Source organism: Cuculus canorus, chromosome 6 (assembly GCF_017976375.1).
Source record: "Cuculus canorus isolate bCucCan1 chromosome 6, bCucCan1.pri, whole genome shotgun sequence".
NCBI classification, from domain to species: Eukaryota; Metazoa; Chordata; class Aves; order Cuculiformes; family Cuculidae; genus Cuculus; species Cuculus canorus.
Genome location: NC_071406.1, coordinates 30,117,302 through 30,137,702, shown reverse-complemented (window position 1 = coordinate 30,137,702; position 20,401 = coordinate 30,117,302). Strand labels below are relative to the sequence as shown.

Here is a 20,401-nt window from a genome sequence, read left to right as displayed (position 1 = left end):
CATTTGCTGTGCGCTGAGTGTGAGCAAGGTGGCTAGACTGTCTGGTCTCAGGTAATAAGCAGAACCCCTGGAAAAATAATGAATGGAGAAAGTTCAGCTCTTGGAACAACTCTACCTGTGTCAATATTATTTGGAACTCTGCATATTTAAGGAAGACAGACAGTGGAGCTGAATCTCATCCTGCGTAAATTGCTTCTCATACATGGCTTGATTTATTTTTTTTGTTGTTGGAGAGGAGAGGCCAAATATTGAGCAACTACAGAGCTATCTCTCTTCAGTCAAAATCCTTGGGTCTGTGGATGCCAGCAATAGAGCTCTGTTAACCACATAATCTAGTTGCAACTCACGTCTGCTGCCTGCAGGGCCAGCCCATTTTGGTATGTGGCTGAATTGGAGAAGCGAATTTGTGGCGGTTCTGACTGCATGGTTTTGTCTACAGTAAGAAATCTGTGTGAGTGACTGCCAGAACTGCTCTTTGTGAATGAAGTTGATAACTTTGTGCGTGGCTTTATAAAATAGACTTATTAAGGTTGGGAAAGTCCTCAAGTCCAAGACTGACTGTTTAGAAATCACCTTTGCCTTTACTTGGGGTGGTTTTAGAGAAGCGGAGGAAAGGCATGACTGACACAGGGACATACTTGACAGTAAACACTGTGGTGAGCTCTTCTGTGACTGCACAAGCCACAGTAACTTCCTGCTCTGATAAATTGAACTTTGCATATTGCAACTTTTGCTGTGATTTGGGCTCTTGAGTGAGGGATAAGTGGCTCACAGGGAAGTAGATTAATTTTTTGGAGAGTGCTTGTTTAGCAGATGTTTGAGAAATCTTTGAGATATGATGAGGTAACTCCACCCGCCCTAACAAAACATCTGTTTGATTGGAAAATTCCCAGCCAGCCCATTTATTGTCTGCCAGTTCTTCCTCCTCACAGGGTGGCTAGAGCAGGTTGAGATACTGAGAATTTGGCTTGCCTAGTGCGGGAACTCTGTTAACTGGCACTGTTCATTTGATAATGCCTGCCTGCAATGTACAGGACCTTGTAAGTGGTATTATAAAGTTACTAATTAACAGCAGTGGGAAGAGAGATGTAGCAGTTAGGGCAGTTTTGAAGTTCCCATACAAGACACGCTTTTCTGTGCACTCACCTGAAACGTGCTGGATTCTGTGTTTGCCCAAACAAAGTATGCATGGCATCCTTTAGCACACTGCTGGATTCAACAGGTAGAGAATGGCTGGTAACTGCAAACGAGAGCTTAATTTGATGCTTTTCAACACTGGACTCTATGGAGCAAAGAATGTATTTCTTTATCCTACAAAGCTATGTTAAATATTTCCTTGCAGAAATTCTGAACAGATGCAAAGTGAAGGTCTGTCTAATGTGCCACATATTTTGATGAATTCAGGGACTGTGTCATGCCAAAGATCAGCTGCAGTGAATGGGCAAAACTAGATAAGTTAAGAAAAGCTCTAGAGTATCTGTTTGTGCTTTACAGTGAAACAGGTTTTACCTGTCTTTGAGAAAAGTACCTTTGAAATAAAACATATTTATTTTCTTTAAAGTGTTCCTCAGTAGATGAGCAAAATAGCTTCTTTTAATTCTGCTGATAAAATTACTGTATTTGCTGTCCACATGTTGACAGGGCTAGTCAAAGAGCTTGCTTTATCAGGATTGCCCTTGCCAAGTTAAGAAATCTGTAATTTTTTGTTCAGCCCCATATGTGCTTGGCTAATCAAGGGCCTCCTTTCATGCGTGTCAGGCAACACTTCATGTACTATTGACTTTGAGAAGCAGAAAAGATTTCTGGCATTGTCTTTTGACTATTGGAGTGGGAGGGGAGACTGGTTAAGGTGCCTTTGCATATTTTTGGCAGTACACAGTCTGCATTGATCTGTACTTTCGTAATTAATTTTGATGTACCTGGGTTGTGTGCATTTTATGTGAAAAGAACAATTAGTTCCTCGGGTTTTTTTTTCCTCTAAAGAAGTGCAGTTCAAATTGCAGTAAATATTGTAATAACCACTTATTTTAATGTGTAATATCAATTAGATTGAAGGACTGTATGAACTCAAAGTAATTATAGGTTAACTTATTTAATGCTTTTGTTGTTGTTTCCAGGAATACCTTCTGTTAACATAGGAAATCAACATTTTCTTTTGGAGTGGGGAGGTGGGGGAGGAGAGAAAGGCTAGCATTTGTTGTATATCTGGAAATTCCAAAGTGTCAGTGGTATTGTTTCCAGTATAGTCTGTGACTCTGTGGGTACTGTTAACATGGGAATACTGCTGGGCTGGTGTCTTTTTATTGTGGGTATATGTCTGGTCATTTTAATAGTGGAACTTGTAAGCAATTTTAGAGTTTTTATGTATGTACATTTGTGTGTTTATATATACATATATAAAAATATTTAAAATACTGTTCAAGGAAAAACTTGCATCTTCAAAGGAACTTTATGGGATGACTTAGTCTTAGAAAATGAAAGACTGTATTTAATTTCAATGTTCAGTTTTGGAAGGTTTAGATTGCTCTGGCACATTTAAATCAAGTACTTACCTTCAAGCATATGGATAACCTTGCTGACTCAAAGTGTGCTTACATATGCTTTGAACATATGTTAGTCACCCAAGACCCAGCTGCCTAAGGCTTCATTAGATCTGACTTGCCTCCAGTTGAGTATCCAGCTTTATCAGTATTCATCAAAAGCAGTTTATTTCAGGGAGCTCTTTCAGAGCTCTGGTAAAGGTCTTCCTTTCTCGAAGCTCACCGTAAACTCGTCAACCCATCATCGTGAGAGTGGCGCTTCCCTGCATGCTCGGCCAGGGTAGTTCCTGCGACGACGTTCAAAATGCTGCTGGCCCAGAGGCTCCTTCTTTGTGTCTGCAGCTACGGAGCCTCTGCTGTCCTGTCCTGGGGGCCCAGCAAGCAGCTGGTGAAAGTCCACATAGCTCCTTGGATTCAAAGCAGTTACACCAACCTGTATTTTCTGAGAATCCAGGCTGCATGTCTAGCAGTGGTAAACTGGCTCTTCAAAGATGTCTGAGCTGGAGAGAAGAAAAGATGATGTGAACTTAAAACGTTTAACAGAAAGAAGGCTGAAACGTGAATAGCTCTGGGACTGTCTTTGAACTTGAGATTTATTCCATTTTATGAGAGTTTACTGTAGCAATTACAGTGTCCCAGTCTGGTGGAAGTTTGATTCCTTATGATAATTTTATTTCTAACATCTAAAACAAGTGTGACTTTGAACCCTTCTTGACATTCACTTCTGTCCCTCTGCTCTTACTGTTCAGAGAAACCACTGTGATTGAGGCAAGGGATGCTACTACATTGCATACTTCGCTGTTAGCATTCCCCTTCTGTAATCTTCTAGCAGCCCACATTTGGGCAACCACAGAAGCAAGTTAACTGACTCCGTCTCTTGGCATGCCATTCGGAGCTGAAATAGAAGCTAATGTAAATGACTTTTAATGACTCAAGCCCCTGGCAAGAATTATTTGAAAGATAATACCTAGCAGTTAACTTCTTGTTTCTTTTTAGTTTTGCAAGGGGTTCATGCAAATATAAAATATGAGCTACTCAAATTCTACCATTTCACTGCTCTTTATCAGTATGTTTGGCAAGATTCCTTCAGGCTCTTGAGGAAGAGCAGGATGGTAATATTTATTTTGGCAAGCACTGCTGTGGAAAATGAGTTTTCTTCGTCTGAAGTCTTCTTCCAGATCCCACATCCCTCCTTCTTACATATCGGAGAGGACCATTTTACTGGCCATGTCGCTGAATCCAGCTATTTGGAAGTGGGTTCAGCTCTACTAATGAGATGTATGTAGTAAATCCAGGAATTTTGGATTGCTCTTCACATGCTTATCTAGGGTGCTAGCCATCAAAACATAGGTTCTAGGCTGCAAAGTGGAGACAATATAGAGTCTTTGGATGCAGTTCCTAAAGTGGAGAGCACCAGGAGCCAAGCAAGTTGCTACTTTATCCCAAGGAGCCACAGGCAGTTGTCATTGATGATATGGGGCTAGGGTTCTTGCCTTTGGACTTCTGGAGTGGGGAAATACCTTTGCTGACTCTTAACTGGTTCTAGGAAACTGATAGGTGGGTTTGAGGGGAAGCTGAAAAATATCTAGAGAAATTCCCATTCTCCCGAGAATGGCCCAAGGGTTAAAGCCCATTTCTAGTGCAGCAGGAGGCTGGTTTGGAACAGGCAGTAGATTTTTAGTATCTATAGGCTGGAGATGTCCCATTGTCACTGAGCTGCTGGAATGAGGTTTTCAGTCTCTTCCATTTGAACTGTTTATTTTCATTTAGCTAAATATTGTGTTCTTAGAACATTCCTACTGAACTAGTGTTCAGTATTTAGCAGTATATAGCTTTTCTATAGTATGCTGTTTCATTACTTCATAGAGTTTGAACACCTCTTCATTCTTTCTCTGTCTTCTGAACAAAGATGGAGGGTGGGAGGTTGATCTGCCTTGTATCTTTGTCTCTGGTTTTGCCAATAGTATGACATAATCTTTCATTTTTAATTCATGATATCATTAGAACTACCCTGATTGATTTAAAATGCAATTTAATGCAAGTTTGTCAAACAGCAGAGAAGAGAGACTGAATGGTAATGAGAACTTTACAGGTCTCTGGACTTTTAATAGCTTGCCCACCGTGCAAAGAGACTGGGGTTGCTCACCCTAGTTGACTGCCATCCTCTAGACTCAGTAAATGGAGCATAATAGGCCCCACAAAATTAGCCTGTTTGGATATTTGGATTTTGTGTAGTTTTAATGCACAGGTGCAGAATGTGAGGTAATGAATCAAAGATCTTTTTATGGATGGAAGCCAAGTAGCCATCAAAGGAGGGAGTAGTGTTCATATCATATGGAAGCAAATCATTGTTTACTAACTGTTAGGTACATAAGGTGACTGCTCGTGTAAGGATGTGTGTATTGTTATGAAATGTGTGTATGTATCATTTGAAGAAAAACAGCATTATTCCAGTAAAAGGGTTGCTAGAGAGGGAAAGTTAATGTGCTTTGTAGTGAAACTTAATAATGTTGCGGTGATTCTTTGGCAGTCAATAAAAAAATGAGTACATATATATACCTTATATATCTTGGCTCACGTGTTGTCATAGAACAATTTAGTGGAAGTAGTATTTCTGGATCTTTTTATGTGCCTGCCTCTGTGTATATATATGTAGTTACGGAATATCTGCTTTGTGCTGGTACCTTGACTCGGACGTGTCCCTTCCTGTGTCCTGATTCTTCATTCCAGTAATTTGCTGTAATTAATGCAGAGCTGGCCTTTTGTCAGTTTTGTGATTCAGGTGTCTCATATGGCAGAGTTCTTAGTTGTTTCATTACAAATATAAGTGCAGGGATCATATTTTGCAGTGGGAAAATGAAAGGAGGTAGCAGAGATGACTTTAGAATTCAGCCTGAAGCATTAATAAAGAGAAGAGCAGTTTTTAATGTTCAGTATTCTTCAGCACATTAGGCTAGACTTCTTGAATGAATTGGTCAGAAATGCAAGAAAAGATCAGGAAAATGTTACCTCTTACTGCCTTTAGTATCATTATTGCAAATGTGCGCTTATATTCTGCAGTGTTCTGGGATCAGCTGTTCTGAATTTTCTGCCCTTGCGAGCCAGAGGCTTTGAGAATCACTTTGATGTATTTCATTGCAGTGTAATGCCACTTATATTGTGTTTAAGCTTGAACAATGTTCCCATGTAAAGGCTGATTCTGAAGGTACCAAAATCTATACTTGGGTTTTTTTTAAGAGTTTCTCCGTTGGTCAGGTGCAGGATGATGTTAACAACCTAAATATAAGCAACTGGTTTGGATCCTTCTCAGTCCAAGGTATATTCTACAAAGTTAGCAGATTCTTGTACTGGCACGTCTCTGGGTTGGAAACTCTGGTAACTGTTACATGTCATCAGTCACTTGGCTTGAATAATCCACAGCTAGTACAGTGACACTCACTCATCTGTTGGGGAAGCACACTGAAACTTGTGTGTTAAAGAACTTGGGTAGGACAGACCCAGCATTCAAAAGAGGGTTTGCAAGCAGCCTTTGCTACAGTAACAAGGGTGTGTTGTATCGGAGTGAGATACAGGACTTACTGGTGCCTAACCATTTTGTTGTGACACTGGTTAGACATCACAGTGTTACTGTGATACTTGCTTAGAACTGTTGCTGTCCTTGGCAGAAATCTGACAAGGATAGGAAGCAGACTTCAAAGGACACTGATCCATTTGTAAGGACTGTCCCTCTCGTATCTCACTCTCGCCTCTGTTCCTTTTCTCTTACAGCAGACAGATCCATGGTCTCTCAGGTGCGGGGTTTATAATGTTAAATAACCTGAGTTCCTGATGCGCCATTGCATGTTTTCCAGACTTCTATGCCTTCTTGCCTGTTTTCAAGCAAGCAGTCTGCAAGACTGTAGTATCTCTGAGATACCTGCTTCCTTCTCAGTTTGTAATGTCAATTATTTCAGAAATCTTCAGGGAGGAGGTTATAAACAACAGGGGACCTTAAGCCCCTTTTCTATAGGAATCCAGACCTATATGTGGAATCAGTGGGTTGCTTTATTTCCTGCAGCCTGTTTCCAGCTCTGCAGCCAGTAGTTTTCAGGCAGACTGTGGTGACCATCAGGGAATCAGATGGCTTTAGCTGAACAGAAGGGAGAATGCACAGGTAACTGCTGTGTTCTGTGGTTGAGGCCACGACCAGTGGATGGCAGTGAGACTGGGCTCTGCAAATGGAGAATATTCCAGAATGTATGTGCACTCACATACATATGTTTATTTATGCATTTAAAGAAAAGGATACTAAATCGCCCAGAGGTATTTCACCAGCCTGAAGTGGATAATTTCAAACTTCTGAAAAACAGGAAATACAAAATGATAGCATCTACCATTTCTCTATATAGCCTTTAGAAAGGCATAAAACAATACTGGAAAAATAGCAGTTCTGTCTTAATTACAGTTCACATTGGTTTTACTAAGTCTATTCATTTATAATGACGCAGAAGGCTAAAAGGACAGCTAGGAGGACACTTGTTAATATGTCCTAAATGCTCTTGACACTGGTTATGTTTATGCATTTATTTTTTAATTATTGTATTTACCTTTAGGCATCAGCAAATCATGCCTGTTGCTAATCTTAAAATGGTGAAGAGAAGTGTCTAGATCTCGTGCTATCTCTAGCAGCTTTGCAACCACACTGGCAGGACTTTGTGCACAACTGAGGACACTAATTTTTGTGATTAATGATCATATACACACTAATGTTTGGCCTTTGTCCTAATAAGGTAACTTTTTGTCTGCTATTGAGAGAAGGTCTGGGTGAAAACCAAAAGAATTCCTTTCTGAAATACTTTAATTTAGGAATCACAGTCTTGCAGTTTTGTCAGTCTTTCTGATACAAAAATGTTAACTTAAAGCTGCCGCTATTGAGAGACGGGACACAGCCTGATGCAAGCAAGATGTCCATTTTATTGCATTCTTAACATATACTAGTTACAAGCAACGCGTTTCACGCTGATTGGTTATAGTCCATTGCTGTATAAGCTAATATTTGGCATTGCTGCATGGCTACAGCTATCTAGTCTTTTTGCAGGTCATTAGCTTCTTTAGACAGTAACAAGGTTTCCTCCTATCTAGATGGTTGCTATGCCATTTGCACGTAGCCCACATAGCTGTTACTCCTTGCTCTTCTTTTCTTGAGAGGAGTTCTTGTTTTTAGCTTATCCAAGGTCTGTGGCCGAGCTTATCCAAGGTCTGTGGCTGACAAGTTCCAACACATCCCCCTTAAACAATCATTCTGTACTTTGGGTTTTTCCACTGCCTGTCAGACCTTGTCTTATATAAAGCCACATCAGAAAGAGTGTGTTCATCCCAGCCTTTATCTGAAATAATAATATAACTATAATTAAAGTCCAAGTGAAATGTAGAATGGAGGCCATGTGTCTCTGATTCTGCTGGGTTTGTCTTTACCTAGGGCATGTGGAAGTCTGCAGTTAAGACAGTGTTATGTAATACATATGGATAGATAGGAACCTCATTTAAAAATGAGATGTAGTTCTGTACAGGAAGTACAGAAGATGAAAGCATAGTGCAGGCTGCTACAATCTCATTAGATACTTAGCATTTACATCTTATTTTTTTAATTTGGCTCTAAAATTGTTATTGCTTTGTTCTGCCTGTACCTTGCATGTTAGCTTTTTGGAGGTGGGGGATTTTGACTGGACTATTTGGAAATGAGTAAATGATCCTTAATTAAAAATAAAAAATTCCACATTCTAGCATTGATCCACTTTATGAACACACTTGAATGATAAAATTGTAAACTGTAGGTGCTCTGTTAAGTTAAAGCTTAACAGAGACCAAGCATGTATATTCTTGCTTAGTAGGCCTGATAACAACTCTATTCGTGGTAGGCCCATGTATCTGCCTTGTGTTGCTGTACTGTCACCCAAAGTATTTGTAGATATAGAATCATAGAATCATTTAGGTTGTAGAAGACCTTTAAGACCATTGAGTCCAACCCTTAACCTAGCACTGCCGAGCCGTCACTTACCATGTCCCTAAGCACCACATCTACAATTCTTTTAAATACCTCTGGGGACAGTGACTCAACCGCTTCCCTCAGCAACTCTGGTCCAGTGCCTGACAGCCCTTTCAGAGAAGTAATTTTTCTTAATACTCACTCTGAATCTCCCCTGGTGTTTGAAGCTTCTCATCCTGTCATTTATTACTTGGAAGAAGAGACCAACACCCACCTCACTACAACATCATTTCAGGAGGGTTGCCTTTCGTAGTTGGCTGCCTCATCAGCTGGGCCAGGAAGATACCTGCCACACACTCCAGGATTATCCTAGACTGTTTTCTGTCTGCTGTATTGTATTTCCAGCAGTTATCTGATAGGTTAAAAGTCCCTCATGAGGACAACAGCTAGTGATCATGAGATTTCTCCCAGTTGCTTATAGAGTATTTCTTCTGCCTCACATCATGTTTGGGTGGTCTGTAACAGACTCCCACCATGATATCTGCCTTGTTGTTTTTCCTTCTGATTCTTAGCCACAAACACTCAAGTCTGTCATCACCATCATTAAGCTCTGGACAATCCAAACACGCCCTAACATGCCGTGCAACTCCATCACCTCTCTTTCCTTGGCTGTCCCTTCTGAAGAATTTGTAGCCATCCAGTGCAGCACTCCAGTTGTGTGAGTCATTTCACTATGTTTCTGTGGTGGTGACTAAGTTGTAGCTATCCTGCTGCACAATGGCTTCCAGCTCCTCCTGGTTGTTGCCCATGCTGTGTGCACTTGTCTAGGTGCACTTCAGCTGGGCCAGAGATCCTCTATCTTTTTAGGGAAGGAAGCCCTAATTCTAACATGCTGATTTGGCTAAGTGCTGTAGTAGGATTTAATCATCAAATTGAATTTAGGTTTGTAGAATTATTTACCTAGTATCTTTGAAGCAATATAAATTGAGAGGTATGGAACTTTCACAAAGTACAATTACTGGGAATAATGTTGTTCGTACAAGATGCAGGTTTAGAATGTACATTTTGCTACAAAAATAATAAAGCATTTGCTGAAAAAGCAGAACCTGAAGACTTCAAGTGATGAAGATGTTTTCCCAGTATTTATTGATTTTTATAGATTAATAGGCTTTTAAGGCCAGAAGGTTTTGTTAGCTATGATTCTTATTGTACTTGTTGCTATGCTATGTGTTGGTTCATCAATAACGGTTTTTTTCCTGATATTTTGTTAATGTTGTTATAAGTTATTGGATAAAATTAAGTGTATTTAACTTGTCGTGCGAGAGGGCAGGCTTCTATCAGATGTTTGTAACATTACAACACCTGCTAGATAGTAGATATAAGGGCCAACTAGTCAAATAACTATTCGTTTACATAGACACATCTATTAAACAGAGAATAATATTAGTCCAATGTGGTTATAGATATCACTCAGTAGAAGCCATGCTTTTCTGAAAAGCATTAAAGGGGGATTATTACTTACAGAGTAGTTTTAGAGCTAAATTTTCCAGTCTGCATAGGAAATTTGATGACCTGCATCTCATGTTCTTTGCCCATTTGACATGAGAAGAATCTGTCGGCAAAAGACAAGTACATTAAAAAAGTATTAATGGACTACAATAATTTCTCAATGCTTTCCTTGTCAGAACATACTAAATATTGGAAATAGAGTTGCCCCAAGCTCATATTCTGTGTGATCATCCTGCCTTCTTTGTCCAGACATTTATAACTCTGCTTTTAGCTGTTGAGTAGGTTTGAAAAACACAATTTCAGCTCTTTCATCATTTATTTAAGGATGGGTGGGCAGGGGAACCTTCTGATCCGAGATACCAACAGGCAGTAGGGTGTTCAGAGTGACAGAGTGGCCCAGTTGCCAGGGAGAAATCCTATCAAATATAGTGAGGCTCCAGCTCAGTCTCTTGACAAAGGTGTTGATCCAGTGACTAAAGACAGATATAAATTATGTGAGTTTCAATAGAGAGTATCTGTTTGCAGTATAGTAAAACAGAGATGTTGGGAGGACCTTACTCTTTTCAAGCTTTTTTTTTTTTTTTAATAAGGGTCAATGGAAAGGGCTATGTTTTCTTCTGGTATCTTATTTTCAAGGGTTTCCGTAATTCAGTGTCTTCTCTTCATTGGACCAAAACTCAATAATTCATTCATTTTTCTCCATCATATTGTCTGTTCCCCATTTACGACTAAGTCACCTTTTTTTTTTTAAAAAATGTGCTTCCTTGAATCTCACCTCTTTGATTAGAATGTATGCATACAGAAACTAATAAAAATATTTAAATGCTGTCAGTGGATCCTGCAATGGAAGTGCTTAGTTTCTGGAGTTTGAGCTTCACTAAGTTCTATGTTTCAAAATAGGAGTTAGGGGAGGATTTTTTAAGTGCATTAAAAGAGATTTAGAAGAATTACAGGAACTCCTACATCAGTTCACATAGTAAAGGACGCAAATGGGGAAATGGAGGAAGTGTTTTGCCTCAAAAACTGGGAAAGAACTGAGATTTCATTCTCATTTATGTACATCTGTACCTTTTTATCAGTCTGTAATAGAGTTAAATTTGTTGATGAAATCAAGCTTTTATTCCTTTTTGACTTAGTCTTTGATGTAGTTCTTTGTGTGTGACTCTAATTTTAAAATGTGGAGATTCAAGCCTGTTCCTTACTGAAATCTAAGTTGTTTTTGATGGAAGCAGGATTAGGCAACTCAACTCCCCTCCCTGTATTAACTCTTCATTGTGCAGTACATCGTCTCTCAAATACCCAGCCACATAACTGGAAATAGAAAGCATATTGCAAGGTTTCTTAATCACATGCAAATTCCATTCATGTGCCCGAGTTTTCAGAGCAGACTTGGAGATTTAACTATACAGACTCTGTTAGTTTCAATAGGAGCTGTGTGGCTAAATCCTCTGAATTAGTTTTGAGAAAAACCCAGCCATGTAGCACTTGTCAAGCAAACCTCCTGGCACCATCAGCTGCTTTTTAAGACTGGATGTTCAGACAAATTTTCTGGCAAAAATTGACTTTGCTGGTGAAAGAAAACCACAGTTGTTGAGTTCGTTTAAGGTACTCTTCCACTTAAAAGCCTCAAAGGTATCAAGTAATAATAAGTAGGGTTCAAGAGACACGACTGGGAGGCGTATGATACCCCTGCTATCCAGGTTCATAACTATAAGGCATTTTTAAAATGTTTTTGCAGAACTGACCTGGGGAACATAGGAAATTTGGACTAGCTTTGCGTGCAGGGCATTAAGTGTTCTCATGTTTCTCTCATGCTTGTAGGTCAGCATGTGCAATTAGTCCTTATAGGTATAGCTTTGACGAGTTGGGATTAAAATGTCCAAATGAATCTCTTTGTTTTTGTTTTCTTTTTTCCCCCTTTCACAGACAATATTCTCACCTGAAGAGAGATGGCAGAAGTCAATTCTCCTGTAAATATCAAGGAAAAGGTAGGTTCAAGTGTACTGCAAACCATAATGATATTTGCATACATATTTTATCCCTGCTTCTTCAAATACTGTTCATACTTCACTTTAATATGCATTGACTCTGTTGCATAAAGTTAAGTACACAGGCAGATATTGGTAGGATTAGTTTATTAATCTTGGTTGATGAGAAAACAGTTTTCTGCAGAGACAATGTTTTGTGAGATAGACTTCACTTATGCTTTCGTGATTCCTGTGCATGCTTATGCTGTAGAGAATAGCACATTGTGATGATTGCTGCTGTACAAAATACAGCCTTTGAAGAAGCACATCCTTTAGAAAATAATTTTTCTGGCCAAAAATGTTGTACCTGTAGTACTGAACGGCAATTCCTAAAACTGCAGGGCCTGAAAAGAGTAGATTTTTTTTTTTCCTATGTAATAGCTCTGCTTTTAACTGCATTCTGTATGCTTCAGTACATCCTCTCCATATCCTGGCTGGTGCTAGAGCTCTACCACCCTTTCAAGATCAGTAAAGGACCTATAGCCAATTCGAATACAAATACAACGTAGATCAGGAGATCTTTTGTGAATGCTAGCAGGGAGACTGTGAAGAGACAGTCTAACCCCAAAACACTCCCCAGCAACATAAATAGGAAATCAAGACATCTGTCAAAGAATAGGAAAAAAGGAGAGATAGGGAAGTTGGAAGACTGTATGATTATATCACAATAGAGTTGTGTTTTAAAAGAAGACAAGATTTTAAGAATTTTCCTGGATCTTCTCTATTATAAAATCAGATTTTGTTCTATTTTGTGTTTGGTAAGAGAGATGGAGCTTTGCATTTAGGAAGTTCAGGAAAGGCCAGCGGTTTCCTTGATTTATGGCTTTATTAAGCCCAACGTGCCTCTCTGATACACATTTTAAGGCAGCATGATAAAGGCTAAAGGCCAGAATCCAGTTCTGTCACTAAGCCCAGAATTGTCCAAGTATCAGTGAAAAGTAGATTAGGCACATTCACTTCATGAAACATGCACAATGAGAAAGGATTCAAGACTGATTAAATATCAAGGAAATATAGACAGTGAGGGCAATGTGAAATTGAGAAATTTAGTGATCTTCCACTATATCATAAGACCTGCCAGTGGGACATTACACATCCTGCTGGGCAGCAGGCACATGAAATATTCTTTTCTCTCTGAGTTTATCAATGGAAAGGAAAATAATAAATTTTTGTGTACATTTCCTTGGATTAACTCTTTTCCTGAGCTGAAAAAATTATTCGTCAGAGGAGGGTTTGCCTGACTTCAGTTTTGCAGTTAGGTGGACAGATAACAAGGAAAAAAATCATCTGGCAATGTGTGCAAGATGCTCTAAGTGTGGCTTTCCAATACACAAAAGTCCCAAGAAGTGATAGAGAATTAAGAGGTAATACATCACACTGCAGCATGGCACAGAAAAGAAGTAGCCTTGAACTAGAGGTCAGTAGTCAGATTTTTAGTTAACTTGCAGTTTTGCTTCTGATTTCACAATTAATGAATTCACTTGGGTAGCATATTTCTCAAAACTGATCATGACTTAGTAGTTAATGGCTTAGACACCATATTTGGTTTGTAAAGACTTGATAAACCATGAGAACTACTGAGCCTGAAACTAGATTTCCTCACCTTTCAGGCTGCCAGTGGAGTTTCCTGAAGGAACAGTTACGAACTGTTACCTGCCCACCAATAGGTGAATGCAGCTGCTGAGGAAGCAGCATAGCAAGGGGTGATTTATGCTAAGTAGTTCAGGTGGTAGGAAGTTCCTTTTCACACTGTTGTGTCCATGTTTCACTGTGTGTTCACTTTATTTGCTTTCAGAAAGATACTGAACCTTTTTGCTTTAAATCCCCTTGTGGGAAACAATTCCTTATCTTGCGCTGCCCGCTTGCCTGCTTTTTCGGTAGTTTCTGCTCATATTCGTCGTTACATCCTGAATCTCTCATTGTGCTTGAGGATTTGCAAGTCAACATGAATCTTGGTGATGAGTATTTTCGTAGTCCTTAATAGCAGCAGGGGGTTTAAATGTTGAGTAATATATGGATTTTGCAACAGAAAGTAGTGTCATCAAATCCTGTCCCCTAACACGAAAATGCTGGAAGGTAAATTATAGTTACTTTCAAAATGCAATTCAGTAGATCAACTGAAGTTCTGCCTTATTTGCTGTGTAGCTTGGATTTTTGTATTTATATAGTCAGTTTTCACGAGTGCAAGATTTCACAAATCATCTGTTGTCTTTTGCAAGTTTAAGAAGGAAGAAATGCAGAAGGACTTTTATTCACACTAGGGTAGCTGCTGTTCCAAGTCTGTCTCCTGGGAGTGTATGAAATCAAATGTTTATGAGCACATACATTTTAAGGCAGGAAAATAATTGGATCAATACACTCTGTTACAAATAGTTTCTCTCTTTATTCCTGTATCTTCCATCAGTATTTAGTGCCACTTAATCTCTATGCCAAAGTGAAAACCTAGGTTAACAGCAATTAATATTTTATTGCAAAATCGATGGGTTTTATTCTGTAAAATATAGACTAATAACCTACTAAATAAAGGCTTAGTGGCTGAACACCATAAACCTCATGAACTCTATACACATCAGCTGAGGAGTTAACATGCTCAGTTTCCCGTTTCACCTGGACAATTCTGTCTTGGTTTAAAATGAGTTCGCTGTGGCGTAGAACCTGCAATTGACATGTTACATTTGGTTTACATTTGGCTTTTTCTGTCAGCAGCAAACTGAGTAACTGTAAAGCATCTATAGCTTTAGAACCCTCTGAGTAATGCACTAGAAATGAGAAGAAAGGATTCAATAGAGATGTCCTGCTGAGTTGGCTTTAATTATATTTGCACGTAGAGTGCTAAACATAAGGACTTCATTTGCACGTTTAAAAAGCAGACGTATTCACAGAGTCCTGGTAAGATAATCCAGCTCAAATCCCTTTCTCAATTAAAAAACTTCCAGAGCAAGATGTGGTCATGCTGCACAGTATTGACGCAATGAGTTTAATGTTTACTTTATCCACCTTTTGTGGGGTAGTATTTCGGGAAACAGAACTGATGTTTCTAAATTTTATTACTTTTACTGAGCTCCACAAATCCATTGCCCTCAACACCAGTGTAAGCAGGCCTTGTTAAAAAGAACAGAATGGAATACAATTCCTTCCCAGTTCTTCCTTTCTTCTACCTCATCAGATCATCATATATTTAAGACTTTGCAGATCATCATATATTTAAGACTTTGATCCTGCTGAGACTTGAATGAAGCCAAAGGAGCCCTACATCTGTACCCAAATGCTTATTTTTGTAAGTTTCTGGAAAAGCAGAACACATAGTTTCTCCTTAAACTGAACATTGTTTCTCTGACAAAAATGGAATAAGAAGCCTGTGAGATTCTGGCCTTATGTTTGGGTTGGTTTTTTTTTTTTTTTTTAATGGTAGCCTTTCCCCATGTTCTCTCCATGAGCAACTTCAAGGCAGTAAGACCCCTGCCACTGTTTTAAAGGTGGTGTGAGGCTGAGGCAGGCATTTTGGGCATTATGCTCACATACAGGCTCTGTAGGACCCTACCCCTAATCTGATTCATGAAAGAATGCTACTGTGGTACTGATACTTGTATAACTCATTCTTGGCATTTTAGCTGAAATAGTTCATAAAGTCAATAGGTTAAACATTCTATTTCATATCTTTAGTACTTTTTTTCCTCCTGAGAGATTAACATAAATGTTGGTCTGTGATGTCAGGAAGGCTAATGGAAATTTCCATAGTTGGCAGAGGCTCCTGCAGCTGTGATACTTTTGTGGGGAGCCAGCACTACCCTGATTACCATATTTTTGTGCATTTAACCGCGGATTTTCTGCAGTAATCCAGTTTCTGCATTTCAGCAGCCACAAGCCTTGTTACATCCCTGCATAGCTAATACAAGAAGTTTACAATCAGGATCTGTCTCAGAATGATTCCCTCTGCCCTTACCCTTGCTACAATCTTCCTTCACTGTTCCACTCTCCCTCTTACCTGTGATCATACTTATCACTGTGCCTGAAAATACAGTATAACTGAGGACTTGAAAACTTGTATCAGGATTTTCAAAGTCTGGGAGTTATACATAGTTCACATTATGTGCACACAAAATTCACTGGACTGAGGGATAAAAACGGGCCAAAGTCATTGGCTTACATCCAAAAATAATTCCATAAAATTTGTAGAGATATTCAAGTATTAACGTAGTACACCACCAGAAAAGATGCTGAGATTCTGAATGGCAAAGCCTCCAAAGAAACAGCAATTAGAGTGAGGAATACAAGTGTTTTATTGTTTCCTGCGGCAATTAGACCCTCTTAGTTTAACAAGAGGAGAGTGAATATCAGGCAATCCCTAGGATAGCCCTTCAGTTTTGGCACTTGATTTTGGGTTTGATCCAAAGAAATATCAGGAATTGTCCAAGCCTCAGTACCTGCTGTTTGGCCTATCCTTTTTTCGTCTGTGTCCCCAAACATGTTTGAACAGGTGAGAGCTGGTGTTAGCTGGGATTAGCAAAATACTCATTTAGATGAAAATTCTCCTCTTGGGATTCTGTTAGGAGTAAAGTTTAGTTGAAGTTCTCCTGAAAGGCTTGCTTTTTCACTTGTCGTTTCAAGTGTCAGCGCTGCAGGAGCAAATGGGCAGGTTTGTTCTATAAGCTGCAAGGAGGAAATTTTATTCAGATCTGATTTTAGGAGAGTTCACAGTTTTGTTTACATTGCACCATAAGCAATAGTCAGCATGCAAGGAAAGAGTAGGATTCGTAGTGGAAGGGATGGAAGTAATAAATAAATCTAAAATCATACAGTACAAAAATGGACTTTCCAATCTATGATTTCACTTGGTCTCCTTAAAGTTGACCTTTGTAGCTGTTCCTTGCCAATATGTTGAAGTAGATGAACTTAGTCCAAAGACCAGCAAAGTTGATCAAAATGCACTTTTGTCACTTGGAGAGCCATTTGACTTTGGTTAAGGATATTATACATTCAGGTCTCTAAACAGTGCTGTCATTATTCAGGCAGAACAGTTCTTATTGATCCAAACTTTTTAATATCTTTCAGAATTCTTGAAATGTCTGGGTTTTCCATTTCATTAGTTTAAAACTCTGGAAGACACGGACAGCATAATAAATCCATGGTGATTGCCTAAAGCACTTTCCTGCAGCAAGTAGAATTCGTTTTGTGCTTATTAGGAATAAATTATCTGACGATATCCACGCAATAAACAGATCATGTAGTGGAAAGAGACTTGCAGACCTGATCAAAGCTGTTATTTTTCTCAGTGGGTATGTTAACTACACTTTTTCAGTGTATTGAGATGATAAACTTGTTTAATAAAGCTGCTGGAAAAATGTCTCCAGTGTACGAAATAGGCTCTTAATGCAGCAAAGTTGTATTTATGAAATATGTTTGTGTAGAGTTTTTTAAAACCTTAAAAAATACTGCCATGAAATGTTTTTTAAAATGCATTTTCCTGCTTAATATAGACAGGATATCTGCTAATGCTGAATTCCTAGATTATGGAAACCAGTGGACTTCTGCAGACAGCCTTTCTTCCCTGCTCCTCTTGCAGGATTTGAGTCAATCCTAATAGGAGGTTTAATCTAGTTGAGCATGAGCTACACTGCTGTCTGTCTTCAGTTGCAATGAGTATATATGGTGTGTATCTGTACATAAAGATTTGCTACTGACATGCAGTGAAAATAAAGTAGGCAAATGTCTGTGTATTCATTGATAACCGTACTTCTAAATTAATTTAGCTCCTAATGCAGAGAAAATTAAGTGAATGTAGATCTGCTTAGAGTTCCTAACCAAGCGTAGGTAAGAATATTTCTGACTGAATAAGTGACCATAATAGTAACTTACTTCAGGGGGATTAGAACAGCTGTGTTCAGGGGTTTCAGAACAGCCGTGAACTTTCAGCAAAGAAGCTCAATTTGTCACTATGTCAGAAATATATAAACAAATTCTCTGAACCCCGGATATGTTACTTATTCATCAGAAGCATCCTCTTTGAAATTATGCCAAGTGGGAGCAGATGGAGTAGAGCAGCACACAGGCAGCAGTCGATTCCATGTTGTTAAAGTTGCCTGGAAACCATTTGAAACTTGACAGAGAAACTAAAGGACTCGCATGAATACCCAACAATGTCAGTTTGATTCTGGGCACAGAGTTGGTGATCTGCTGTCAACTGTCAGGCAGGCTGTGTTTCTTTTTGAGCTTGACTTTGCAGGTAGGTCTCAGGAGATGGGTACTCGTGAGGATATCAACTAAGGTCCCATGAGAAGTTAGAATTTCAGTGTTCGCTCTTGTGTGCCATGGTCCTCAGAAGTCACCTGTTACTGAATTTGGTTTTTTTTAAAGTGAGCCAAAAATTTGCCCAGGTGAGGTTGCCTATAGTTTAACAGTAATACTCAGAAAAATAGTCAAGTATATCTGATCAGACCTTGGGGATTTTATTTTAGGGTAGAAACAGCTTATCTGAGGGGACTTGGAACCTTTTCCAGTTTTGATATGAACTTCTGGGTAGTCCTCAGCAATTTGTGTAAGAGACTGATAAAAACAATCTCATGACTGTGGAATTCTGATCCTGATGAGACACAACCTGGCTCAAATTGCAGCAATTTTAGCAGAGCTTGAGCAAGCATTTCAAGCCAAGTGTATGCTTAAGACTTCAGCTCAGAAAAGTGGTTCAAAGTCTTCTAAGATTTGAACTAACTTTGTCCAGAGAGTAGCTTGATCCACAGGAATTGAATGCATGCTAGCAAGGTAGGTCTCTGGATAGTAGGTTTTAATGGAGGTGGATGTTGGTTCTACCTTCCATGTTCCTGAGCATAAACAGGTATTTTCAGGATCACAGCTTTATGTTTTAGATCAATGATTCCTTTAATGTAGCTTTTGTAAGCTGAATTTCTGAGCAAGCCATCTTAATAATAGGCAAAGAAATGTACATTCCAGTCAGGCTACAGGAGGGAAAGCACAGGAGTTTAATTGCTGTCAGTGACAGCCTCTCAACTAATGCTGACACTAACAGCACAGTTATCTGCAGTTCAGAAGGTATGTTACTGAATTCTTTTCGTGTCCCGGAATGTGTGTCTAGCATCCAGATGATGATGGAAGTTCACTGGGAATCTACACTGGATAAAGACGTGATGAATCACAAAATCATTAAATAGTTGACTTCCCTATAGTCTGTCTGATAATATTGTTCCTCCTATGCAGTTTCAGCGAGCAGGAAAAAACTCTTTTCTCCCACATAAATGGAAATCTAATAAAGTAGACTGCTATGAATTTGTTCTTGCAGACTGTTAGGTATTAAAGCAGTATCACTGCATGTTAGGAGATGCTTCAGCTCTTCTAGGTTATTTTTTATTCTTTAGGATGGTAAATATTTTTAAAGTGGAATTTGTTGTTGAGAAATCACAGAATACTGGGTTATTTCAATTCCATAATCTGTTGTTTACATGCTGAGAATGTGGACCTTCTCAGTGTGTTTGAAGACTGTAAATTTAGAGAGAAAAAGGTTGGGAAATTGCTGCTCTTGAATACTGACCTATCACACTTTCAATAAAAATGAGCTCTCTGTATTTTTCTGGATTGAGAAGTGACTGACTTCTCTCAAGCGGAGACTTGTGGGCAGTTGAGGTGCATTATTACTGTACTGGCTGCTACTGGACTGTTTTGTCACCTGAACTAGCCAGTGAACCAGAGAGGTATCAGCATATCAGGTCTGCCTAGATCCAGCTCACATCCCACCGTTTAATCTGTCTTCCACTTGCCGTCTTATATTTGCAGCCATTCCTGAAGCTTTGCTGTGCCTGTGTTCTTCACAGTCTGTGCTACGTCTCTTATGAGCTTCAGCTGTAGGAATTGTATTTGTGATAGGCTTATGCTGTCAGGAAGGTTGTCTACCCCTCCCTTTGGCTTTTAATTTTGTATCACTATGTTCCTTTCCAGAAATATATTTGTGTGTGGAAACAGACCGGCGCTTCAAACACATATTTCTACACTTATTTTTGAACCTAGCATGAAAAGACTTAATAGGAGAAATATCAGGGAACTTGACATTTGCACTTTTGAACTAACGTTGTCATATGGCCTTATCTTCCTCAGCAAGCCTTGTCCTCCTCCCAGATACACTATCAGGTCAGAATTTGAGACTTGTAGCCGTTTATCAATTATTTCTTCATGTCCAGGAATCACTCACTTGTTCATTGCCCATGTGAAATAATTCTGGTGTATTCTGCATGAAAACATCAGTCAAGCAATGTACGTGTTGGAGACCTGATGTCTGACACACAGATCTGTCTGTCTTTGAAATTGCAGAGAAAAAAATGGCAACATCATTCCATTTTGTTCCTAAAAAAAAC

General features: G+C 39.1%; 1 protein-coding gene across 2 annotated transcripts in view; it reads left to right on the top strand.

Moving 5' to 3' along the window:
• SPATS2L (spermatogenesis associated serine rich 2 like) overlaps positions 1–20,401 on the top strand; it is a 66,858-nt gene that overhangs the window by 5,082 nt on the left and 41,375 nt on the right. For both annotated transcript variants that reach the window (XM_054070177.1, XM_054070178.1), the window contains exon 2: positions 11,941–12,002. In XM_054070177.1, the coding sequence (XP_053926152.1) occupies positions 11,964–12,002 (39 nt within the window). In that variant the 5' untranslated portion in view covers positions 11,941–11,963. The remainder of the gene's footprint in view (positions 1–11,940; positions 12,003–20,401) is intronic.